This window comes from Buceros rhinoceros, unplaced genomic scaffold (genome assembly GCF_000710305.1).
Source record: "Buceros rhinoceros silvestris isolate BGI_N320 unplaced genomic scaffold, ASM71030v1 scaffold4424, whole genome shotgun sequence".
Classification (NCBI taxonomy): Eukaryota; Metazoa; Chordata; class Aves; order Bucerotiformes; family Bucerotidae; genus Buceros; species Buceros rhinoceros.
Window position 1 is genome coordinate 24,079 of NW_010406350.1, and position 12,333 is coordinate 36,411.

General features: G+C 34.2%; 1 protein-coding gene across 1 annotated transcript in view; it reads right to left on the reverse strand.

The window, feature by feature from the left end:
- The window catches only part of LOC104491589 (potassium voltage-gated channel subfamily H member 7-like), a gene marked incomplete at both ends in the record, with an annotated part of 23,379 nt that extends 11,921 nt beyond the window's left edge, over positions 1-11,458 (reverse strand). Inside the window, one exon of the mRNA XM_010134039.1 lies at positions 11,268-11,458. Coding sequence (XP_010132341.1) covers positions 11,268-11,458 — 191 coding nt within the window. The remainder of the gene's footprint in view (positions 1-11,267) is intronic.
- Positions 11,459-12,333: the final 875 nt, after the last annotated feature.

The following is a 12,333-nucleotide window of genomic DNA, read 5'->3' on the forward strand; positions in this document are numbered from 1 at the left end:
ATTTGTATAGCTGTGGCTTGCTAAGTGCAATTGCAGAAAGCAGTTGAGTCTCGGTCACAGCTCCAGGCTTACATTCCACCTTCGCCTTTAAAACCTTGCTTCGCTGAATAAGTAATTTGCAAGTGAGTTAATCTGTTGGTTGCATTTATTCTCTGTGCCATCTAGGCTAACCCACAGGATTTCTAAAGGGTAGGACTCAGTCCCAAGGTGTACTGCAGGTAAGGAAGGATGCTTCTAAACTATTCACAAATGTAGTTCTCTCTAAGTCACAAATTCAAATAGATTTTTCTTGCCTTTTGAAAGCTTTTTAAAATTCTGTCTTAGGTTTTGGAAGATCAAAGAAGATACTTAGAATTCATTGAAAGAAAGTGTTTAATAGTTTTGTGAAAAAAGTGTGGGGAAAACCCCTATTTTGATAAAAAAACTTAATAGCCTTGCTTTTCCATAAGTATTGAAACAGAAAATGTTACCATTAATGGAAAATTGCAATTCTTAAACACTAAATACCACAATATTGAATTTTGTGTTAGGGAAAAAAAAAGAATGAAAATTTGTTCCAAAAAAGACCTCATTAACAGTTGCTATCATGGTTGCAAATTTCCTGCCCCATCAATACAAATTTCATTTTGAAAACAGGATATTCCAGCAAAAACATATAGAATAAGTATTTCTTTAGTAATCCAACACTCTTGGGTGGCAAGTAATTCCCCTATCTGTTTTCACAAGCATTCTGTAGCAAGGAAGAGAAATGATACTTGGCCTGAATATTTGCCTTGCTACAGAAGACACTCCTCAAACTTCTAATGATGAAAATGCATATTTACATCCTAGACACTGGGGCAAAATTAGAGAAATGCTTACAACTGAGAGAGCTTTACTTCCACTACACTTCTGTAGTAGATTTAAGATTATTGGTAGGTGCTATGTGCTATCCCAAAGTCTGCTCAGACCATGTCAATGCACATCTGATTCCTGGTTTCTTATTCTGAGCACTGCAGAAATGCAGCTCTAAGAGACAGCAGCTGGGAGGTCATTCATGATGGCTCCTCAAAGAATTGCTCAGTCAGTTTTTTATCATCTCTAGTAGCATTATTACATTCATGTTGATGCAGAGAAGTAGTTATCCAGAAAAAAGTACCTGAAGCTGCTCTCAGATTAATCAGCCAAAGGAAACTTCCCAAAACAATGAGCAAAACTACTTTCATAAAAGGAACATAAGCTCTTTGCTGGATGATTTTCTGAAAATTGAATGCCTACTGTCAAGGAATTTTCAGGATCTAGGTTATCAGAAATACAGACACAGACAATTACCGAATTGCTGCTCAAAGGCTTAGAAATACCATCTAACAACTCATGCAACAGATTAAAGGAAACAATTGCTTTTGAGAAACAGAATTCCTAAACATCGACAGTTTAAATAGTAGCAAATACTTGAAAGTCCTCTATGCAAGCACTGAGGCATGTGATGCCACCTTATTTTTGGTCTGGACTCGGCAGGCCTCAGGACAGAGAATTACAGCAAGAGTCAAACATGGCTTTTTCCAGTTCTTTTCCCCCAGTGTAGAGATGCATATAAAGTGGATAATTTTCTTGCTTTGCTCATTAAATAATCGTTTTTTTTTAGGAAGGAAAAGAAAGGCATATCCAGTTATTAGCTTTAGAAACTTATATTTATAATTTTCAGATACTGAATGCACAGGGGTTTTTTTTATCTTCTATTATGGTCTACTTTTGGCACTACTTCTTCTTTTAGTTTTCTCTAAAATTTAAGGTTACAGTTGAGTTCTACCGGTACCAGTAACACCAATCTTTTTTATGTTCTTTTGTAAGTGAGGAGGTTGTTTTATCTCTGTGCTGGCGTATTTTTGTCTTCAGGCTATACTTCTCCTAAAAGGTAGTTTTGAGAATGGCTAAGAAAATAATATAGTTCTGGAGCCTCCTGACTACATGTAGGCCTTTGAGGTAGCCTGTCAAAACATGAAAGAAAGGGAATGAAGTCTCTGGCTGCATGTAGGGTTATGCTGTGTGTGGCTGACCAGTGAACAATGTTCTCAGGGTCTCCCTCAAAGGACAGAATGGTTATATCCTTGGATGTTAATAAGAACCTGTACATTTACTTGTCTGGTGTTGTTCCCACTTGTTGATAGAGATGTCATTTTATTAGATCTTATTCATTATGTTAAGATTAGAAGAGTTATTGTGTGTTTGTGGAAAAGTCTTAAGAAAAAAGAATTTTTGGTTCTCTCAAGGAGATTTTATTTCTTGCATCCTGCATTTTTATTTCTTAGACATAATTAAAAGTGGAAAATAACTGCAATGAAATAAAATATCAAACATCATAACAAATATTATGTGCAAAGAATTTGTCAACTAGCACCATGCTTTGGTGGGGTTTGGTGGGTTTTTCAGTAGCTGGAATAAAGAATTAATTCCATTTAATTAAATCAAGTTCTCAAGAAATTCCCAACCCTTTATCACCTTGGTTGCCAGACTTCATACAATAAAAGGCATTGTTTTTGTCTGAAGACGTTCTCTTTATGTTTTAACACTCAATTTATATACTGCTACCAAATTCAGCAATGTGTTTTGTCTCATATAGTGATTGAAATTTTTTAATGCTCTGCATACAAGAACTTTCAGTGATAATAAGCTGAAAAATATCACTACATTTGGATTTTATATGTCATATAATTATACTAAATTTAATAGTTTAGATCTTATATCTATAGTTTTGCAGAAATAAGTACTCAGAGTGGGAGCTGTATTTTGACTTACACTCTTCTAGAATTATATAAAATGTAATGAGATCTTGAAATCATAGGACCAGAACAAAGCAATAAAAGTATTTTAGTAGATAGAATTTTAGAAGATGATTTACCTGAAGAAGAGCCACTCGAAAGGTTGTTACCATCTGAAATACAATTAAACTACATTTACAAAATGCTTTAGCTTAAAAAGAAACAGATTGAAAAAATAAACAGACTATTAAGAAAGGAAGGTAGAATATTGAATTTCTTCATATTTTAGAAGTAAATTCAGGTAGCTCAAATCCATATACAATCTATAACCTGCAGAAAAATTGTTCTAAAACTACATTGTCTTTTTACTTGTTAATATTAAGAACTATTCCATTAAGAAGGACTTTGATAATTACTAAGTTTTTTCACATACATAATATATGTTTCCAATTACCACATTTTAAACATGCTTAATGTTTCAGACAGAAAACTAAAGTAGGTGTATCCAGACTAACATGTTATTTCTCATGAACTGGAACCTCTTCTAATTTCCTGGTGATCATTTCTTTACTGGGAAATGACAGATTTGTTTGGAAGAAACTTATTGAAAAGTTGATGAATTCTTAATCTTAGGAAGAATAGGCTTTATTCACCAACACTTGTTCAGAGTATGACCTTAAAGAAGTTTTGTATTCCTGACAGGCCTCACTGTTTTCATGTCTTCGTGGGAAGAACTTGGACTAAATGTCTTTGACAATTGCTTTCAGGTCTTTGAAATGCCCAACTTGCCTTGGTGCTATGCTCCTTAATATAGTCAAATAATAATGATAGGATTCTATGCCTGAGAAATGAGACACTTCAGTGGTAAATGCCCTTATTTTTAGCTATAGATCTATTTTGTTACTTTAAAATAATTTCTATTCCATGTTGAATAATATAAATAACAAATCCTATTTCTTATGACCAGTGTGCATGTGAAAGCTTCTCAAATCCATGTAAATACTTTTTTTCTGCTAGCTAGTAGAGTCCTCTTTATCTAAGCTTGAGATACCCTGATTAATTGTTTTGATTTCTTCCCTTTGAAGGTTAAAATCTCTCATTTAATTTAACAATAGCACAGATGTGTTAGTTCTGTGCTAGTTCTTATTACAAATAATAGAGACATACATCTCTTCCATTGGAGAATGATGCAAAAGTCACTGCCTTTATACTTTCCTGAGGGTATGTATTATAGCGTGGAACAACTGCATAATCAGTATCCTAGCCTTCAAGTTACCTCAGAGGTCCTACCTGTTTTAAATTTCCTGAAAAGGACAAATAGATAGGAGACCTGTTAAAAATGAATAAAAATATAAGACTGGAAGAAATCTCCTGCATATAGTTCAACCCAAGAATCCTTCTCATACTCCCTTCTCATGGTTGCTATGTATTTATTTAAATTTCAAAAAGAAAATTTGCAGGGTATCTACATAGACAGATTATTGTCAGCTAGTGTTCCTTTTCCTGTCCACTGTGCAAAAATCACTTCCACAGAAAGCTACTGAAAGCTGTGTCATTCCCTCTTTTTGATTTGTAATCTTTTTAAGAAGAGATTGCCTTTTTATATTGAATGTTTGAACAAGATATAGTGCAATAGCTCTGTGGTCCTATCTGGGAGAGGCTTTAATTCAAACTGTTAATTACAGTGGCTAGAATGCTGGGAGGCTTCCTTTCTAACCTGAGCCCCAACAGTAAATATCATGAGGAAACAGAAATATAGCCAACTAACTTTTATTTCTCTGTCTGTAAAGAAGACCAACAGAATTTAATTATCTTAATGACTGTTCTGTTAATTGGGCATTTAGGTATTTGTGGAGTCCTGAAGGTGAAAGTAACAGAGATCCTTCTGTCTTTTACTGGCGATTGCTATATGGCTATATTCCTTTGCAAAGAGTACAACACTATTTCAGTTCACCTAACATTCACTGTAATTTACCTTGGAGACAAATACACATATTGACACTGGGGTTGTCAGAACTATGCTGCTGGTTGGCTAGATAGAAACCTTTGTCGTCCTGGACACAATTTTTCTTGACTAGCCCTCACTTATGATGAATTTGCTCCCAGTGGTGCAGCTAAAAATAAGACCCTGGACAAATTTCTCATTACTTTTTGGGCAAAGTCACTTATTGCTTATAAGTGCCATATCCTATGTGGCAAACTTGTGTGCATCCAATGGTATATGGTATTTAATGATGACGTTGTTGTCCCGATATGCTTAGAAAAAAATATATGTTTGCCTCTCACTAAACTTCTGTGCTTACTTACATAGCAAAGTGCTCTGCACAGAGGAAAAAAACTTACCATTTTTTTGTTAAGTCTTTAACTTAAAGGAAAGGCCTGATTTGAATTTCAGTTGTACTTGTTTTAGGTGTAACTTCAGTGGATGCGGTATTCTCTACTCCTGAGATGTAACTTCATTGCTAGGACCAGGAGAGAGGCAAACCTGGTGAAAGTGTAAGCACCTTGAAGGATCCCTTTGCTTGAAAGGTTTTCGATTATCGTTTAAGCTATTTTAAGAATATTGTCAGCCTGTTCATTTTGTTTAAACCTGATCAAAAAAGTATGCAATTTTTTTGGTTGTCTAACAGATATACTCTTATTTCCTTTAGAGGAAGAAACCCAAGAAATTATTCCAGGGTTCCTTTAATAGGCTTATAGATTTTGAAGTGTAAAATGATAAGGCAATCCTCAAATATATCTCTTTGGCAGAATGCAATTATATGAATAATCAAATAACTTTCTGGGCTTTCTCCCATGAGGTAATGAACACTGTGTTTGGGAACCAATATTAGCTTATAAGTTAGTATATTTATCTAGTCAAAATATTTTTAAGTTAAATGAATAGAACTTGTGGAAAAGCTACCTTATCTCACTTTAGCTATTTTAGCCTACGTATTAATAGGAGTTTTGCTTTAAACAGGACTGGAGTAAATGTTGGAAAAAGCACTTATAGGTCAGTAAAAAGGCTGGATGCTCTAGGTGGGGCAGAAAATGAAGACAGCTCAGAATTAAAATTCAGAGAGGATTTTCTCATCTTGTGCATGTGTGTACATTACAATCCCATAAATGGTCTACATTGAGTGGAAAAATTACAGCTACCTTCTTCACATAGAAGTCAGTTTCCTCAAATCTATTTCTCTCAGTATGAAATGGCTGCTGATTTTCTCTGTGTTAGATTTGTTTCATGATAGATTTTGTGTTGGTGCATTTTTCTAGCAGAAATTAGAACTACGAAAATATGCTACTTTCTCTGGGAAACTTAGCAGCCGAAACCCAGCTGCAGTATTATCGTGTGGGAAATACTATCTCTACTGGCCTTGTTTGTTAACTCTAACCAAAATACTCACCACGTGGGATCTAACCCCTTTTATCCAATTATAGTGTTTTAAGAGATGTGTGCTGTCTGTGTAACAGAGTCACTATCCAATCACCATGTAGTTAGTCGAGTGGACAAGAGTCTATAAATTGGGATGCATTGTAAACAATAAACGGGTCTCGCTACACACCATATTGGCGTATGAGCGATTCGTCCCTACTCCGGATACGGGCCTGTTTCATGTCATGACAATTTTGTATTTTGCAGTACTAACTTTACAGATGCAAAGTATTTGGCAGTTTGGAAGAACATAATCAGGTGTCAGGAGCAAATATTAATTTATGCCACTAGTTAAGTAAATTTCTGTAAAAATTCCTTGTCAAATTGGTGGAGTGGATGAACATGCCAGATTGGAATGTTTGACAGATTTGGGAATAAAACTGGGCAATTGCATTCCCTTTCCTCAACAGCTGATATAAAAGCCATATTTATATACAGAAGTTATAGTAACTTCACATTTTATAATAAAGAGTTTAGTGAAGTCTGTACAACACACTGTACTAGAATTTTATCATCTCATCTTATTTTGGTTAACAAGTGTTACTAGTAGACAAATTTAGAGGATAATTTAGTAGATGTGACAGAACAGTCAATAAGAAATGTTATAATATGACTAAAATCCATTTTTAGGGCTTATGTAGTTCAAAATTCTTAACGCTAATAAGCTAAATATCCTTTCACTTACAAAGCAGGTATTTATGTCTTCAAGCATTTTTTTTTCCCCAGCTAAAGCGAGGGATGGTAAAGTTATTAGGTGTTTTTATCTTTGGATACAGAAGTTCATGTCTGGAATTATAAAACATTTACATGATCTAAAAAAAAAAACAGTGCACAAAGAAAAACTTATTAGAAAACAGTTGAAGTAAGAATTAATAGAATTCTTGTATCTGGAAATGAGACAAAATTTAGAGAGTGAGTGGATGATGAATGGACATCTATAGCAGGAATCAGTTTCTGTAAGTCTCGTTTTAACTGCACCTAGTACAAGTACATCCTCACTGGAGAAGAGGATGTTACCCAGTCATGGAGTAAGTACTTGCAGAAGAAATTTCCTCACCTCTCTGAATATAGAGATGGGACAGACAATATTAAATAAATTTGTTTAGAAGTTTAAATAAAAAGTTACGACATTTTGGGATTTTTCTTTCCCTCAAAAGAAAAGAGTTATATATAAGCGAAGACTTTCCTTATTCTACTAGTGAAATGACATTTATTGAAAAATAGAATCACGGCAAAACACAAAAGCAACGAAACATAAAAGAGTGAAAAATCAGTTGGCTGAGATTTAGTAGCTCTTTACAGATTTGGTGCATGCTAGTATTTTCCAGAATTTAGATATTTGATTATACACTGGTCAGACTGCCATAGAGAACTGATGATAAATTCTGCAAGGAAGAATAAAGGGAACAAAGGGATCAGCTGAAAGGATTTTTACACTGCTATTGTGAAGCCAGTATCTTCACTTTTCACATTACTGCCTATTCAGCTTTTTGTTGCATATGAGACAGAAGCTCTCAACCACCAGACTAGAAAGAATTCTAATTATACTCAAATGTGGTCATCAAACTCCTCGCAACATACAGTGTTTTTTTTAAAATAGTCTATTATTATAATAACTGGCCAAACCCAATGCTGAATCAGAACCTAGCTGTGTCAGCCATCCTAACGGCACATAACAAAAGACAGGATACCTGTACCGAAGAGCTTACAGTTTAAAATATCTGTCAGTATTCAGCTGGTAAACTTTTAATTTTCTGCCCACCCAGAACTAAATGATGTCTCTGAACTCAACCTAGCAAATGTCAGATGCCATCCATAGGTCTTTAATCTGTTCAGAGGGTCCTCAGCCCTTTAGCAGATTGGGATCTCCCTTTTCTGTTAGAGCCTTTGAAAACAGAGTGGACCGTGCATCATGGCATGAAATGCTTTTTTCTTACATTGTGTTAGATTTCACTCATGAGGAACACTGGGGTAAGCGTTCTTTTTCAAAACTGTTGGCTGTAACTATCAGGATAGATGCTCTTAGAAAAAGGAAATGTTTTTCAAAGTTACACTTGATAAATTTGATGTCAACTCTTAATGAATCAATTAGAGGAAGAATGATAACATGGAAGAATTTTATTTTCTAGGTGAAGGAAAAGAACTGTAGGTTTTTTTTTTTTCCTATTCACTTTTAGTTCTTCTCTCCTGCAACGTGACTCAGTCATTTTTATTTCCTCTCATGTAGAAAAGACATTCTAATATAAGAAAACTCAATCTAAGAAGTTCTGGAAAGAAATCTTGCATGATATGGGTAGTAGACATTAATGCAATCTGAAATCTTTTGTCATTAGCTGTTTCTTATTTTGTTTTTTTTTGTCAGAGATGTATTGCACTTGTTATATGACTGGTTCCCTCTCTATTTTTGTTCCTTAAATTGGTTGCTGGATGTGAAGGGATTTTGTTTCCTTGCTTTTTAATTTTTTTCTTTTTATCTGAACCAGTACCCATTACTGTCCAGTTTGTGTGTGAGCCAAAGAAAACAGATCACTTACTTTGCCTGTTGATATATGGTCTAAATAGTGTAAGGTGATGAAAGTACCTTCCTCCTAGAGATCTGCTGTTTGCCTTTCTTGTAGTGAGAACATCACTTAAACAAGATGTTTTCATGGTAATCAATCCACCTTTTTCATGACTTCTTTTGTTGCTTATTAGTCTCTGCGTTTTCTAAATTTGAAGGGTTTTATTTGTTTGTTTTAATTTAAATCCACCATTGGACTGTACACATTATCTTACAGTTACTTCTGGATGTATTGCAGGTGTTGGCCTCTTTCTTGAGAATTCTCTCTGCCAAGAGTAATTTTTGGCTGCGTAACATACTTTGTATCACTATTTGTCCCATTCTGCCCACATAACAGTCTGCTCTGAAACCGCAAGCAACTAGGAAGGAGTAAGAGCAGCCATGTACTTGCTCTATTTTCTGCCAGCTTCTAGCATCTGGCTGTACCCACAAGCAGGAAAATGGTTCAAGTCACGTTTCTTTGCTTCCTTTTGCACCTTGATCTTTCTCTATTATGTACTGAGCTTGGAGCCCCACCTATTTATTTCTCAAGAACTCTCAGCAAGGAATCTCTCTGTATGTCAGGCGTAAATACTGTAAAACAAGAGAAAGATGTTTTGACTAAGTGCTTTTTTTGCAGATGTCCTTGTTAGTGGCTTTTCACTTTAAAATACGGCAAGTGCCAACACTTTTAAATGTACAGTGATATATCACAGATAGAGGAACAAAAAGCTCTTTTTGAGGACATGAAGCTCTTTTTTCTTTTTTTTTTGTCTAATGGGTATTTACCTTCTGTTTTGTTAATAAGACCACATTAAGCATGGACCAGCTAAACAATTTTATTTATGTTATAAAGTAGTTTTTTAAAACCAGGAAGTAAAATGTTAAAAATTCACAAAATCATGGCATCTTGAAATGTTTTTCTTGATGCATTTTTTTCTGATAATGCTTAATGGGATTTTTATCATAACATTACTAGAAAAAGTATTTTCTTGATATTTCAAGAAAAATGAAAAATACTGCTGTATTGATAATTTAAAAAAAAAAACCAAACCTGCAAAACAGAATAAGAAAAGGAAGTATAAACCCACCAAATTTTAAATACATATTGTAAAGGATATTTAGAATCATTTAAAAACATGTGATGTTTGGTGAACAATAATTATTTGAAGACTGCTGGTTTCCAGTAATAGGAATTTTCCTTTCCAGTCTTATATCTACTGCCGTTGTAGGGTTATATGGACTTAATCAGAAAGGTTTTGGCCCATCTGAAGCAATTCAGTCAGAGATCTTTCACCAAGCTCAATGAAAATAGTATTTTTTTTATTTACAGAAATAAATTTCAATCTTTTGAAAATATGAATGATATGGCAATATTATGGGGGTACTTTTTGTTTATGCATTTTCTGATAGGCACTGAGCTTTGAGTGAGATCCTATGCATTTTGTCCAGAAGATAAAGTCTAGATTATGAAGAATGGCAAAGACTGCTTTCATCATAAGAAACCTGATAATCCTGTTATATGCACTGTCCTTCTTCTTACAATCTTCTCAACATAACTAGCAGAAGAAATAATACAGTGTGTCATCACTTCAGGTAGAGCATAGTGCTTATATCAGGAAAGTTCTTCCCTTGCTTCTTGCAGTGGAGATTGTACTGGTCTTTGTCTCCTACACAGAGAAAGCTAAAGTGTTGATTTAACAATCAGAAAACTTATGTTCCAGGTCCCTTTATCATCCTAACATTAAAGATTATTGCACTGTGAAAAGGTATTTTCCAACAGTTGTTGAACCAGCCAGGGGAGAGTGTTAATGTTCACTGTTAGAGCATGCCTTACTAAGAGCTTGTGCAAATGGGGGTGTGTTCTGGGAAATCTTGTAGTAAGAGCAGATTACATGAGTGCAGATACAAAGCAGAAGGATTGCGTGCTGTTGCTGCACAGAGTGAAGGTCAGCAAAACAGCACGTCTGCAGATAGTGGGACAGAAAGCTACACAGTCTAGCTAGTGGGCTTCTGTTTTGTGTAGTTTTCTGATTTTGACTATGTTTGCCTTCCAGAGAGGAATGAAAACAAAAGCATTTTCTGTATATCCAATCTAAATACTCAAATAAGATAAAATCAGAATGTTTAATGATGCCCTAACTTTTTTTTTCCCACATGTATTGTATTTTCTAGTCTACTTTAATCAAACCTTCCACCAACTATTTTTTATTTGGAAAGGAAAATATATTGTTTTGAATAGGCTCAGGTGAAATATTTGTCCTTTATCATAATGGGGTTTTTATTTGCAGTTTCCATTTGTAAACAATTTTTTCAAGGATAATGCACTTCTGTGAAACATTTTACTCTTACTGAATTTATATTTCCTAGCAGTGCTCACAAGATCCATACTGCCAAAGATCTGATATCTTGCCAACATTATAACAGGTTTCCTACATTTAACTTCTTATTGTTTTAAATTTTATATTAAATGAGTCAGACAATGGGGATTGCACCATTTTTTCGGTATCACTGTTGCCCAGGTTAATACTCTCCCTGATAAGAGATAAGCAGAGAACATTCAAAGAGTAACTTACGATTTACAAATTTGGATGGCAATATTGGCTTGCACTTCTCAGGAGATGCCACGTTCTCTTCATCTGTTACATACTCAAAGTTAATAATAAACATCATTGCTACTCCCTCTTGATTTTTCACCGGAATTATGTGGGTGTTGCAAATGAAGGTAGAGCCTGCAGATCGAGAAAAGAAACAAATACATAACTGAAAGGAAACTTATTTTTTCACTTCAGTAACAGATTACAGTTCACCAACAGATAGAGAATAATTCTTTTAATTTATTGTTTGAGCATCAAACATGCTATTCTTTAATTTAAAAAAAGAACTATTTCATAGAAAGAAATAAATATTTCAATAATTTATTAGATTATTACCTCTTCCAAAAGATGTCTCCTTTAAAATGTCAATTTTATTTTTCGGGTTTTATTCTCATATTACAATATGGACTACTTAGCAAAAAGTAGCAATGCAAACATTGTTCCAACCACAACACTACTAAAGAAAGCAGAACCCATTCTTCTAAATGTCAAACATTTTTCAAACTTTTGGTTCTATTACAACAGGATGAATCATGCATTAAATATTTATGGATGTAAATAAGTCAGTATTCTTATTTTAGCTCTCAATCTTTTAGGGTCTTTATAGTGTTGTTCAGGTTTGTGTTAAAAATTATATTTGTTATCTGATTCTAAAATCAGAAAAACTTCTAAACTGTAGTAATAGTTTTCAATAATCTTCAGAAGTGTTTGACCTAACTGTTTTATACAATTTGAAGTACAAATTTAAAAGTAACCTAGTTTTCACATACATGGAGCATATGCAGCTTATATGACATGCACAGAGGTGTAATTTCTCAATACCTGTGGTACTCAGGGTGTTCTTGATCAAACACCTAATTACGGAATTAAAGAATTCTTTGTGCTAATTCTTCCAGTACAACTCTTAAGAAGCTTTATTTGACAAGGTCATTAGTTTTGATTTAATTCCTTCTATTAACCTAACAGAACGTAGCAGTTCCAAAAATAATGTGATTACTATAAGCAGTACAATAATGTGCTAAAAGCTTCATCCAAACACTA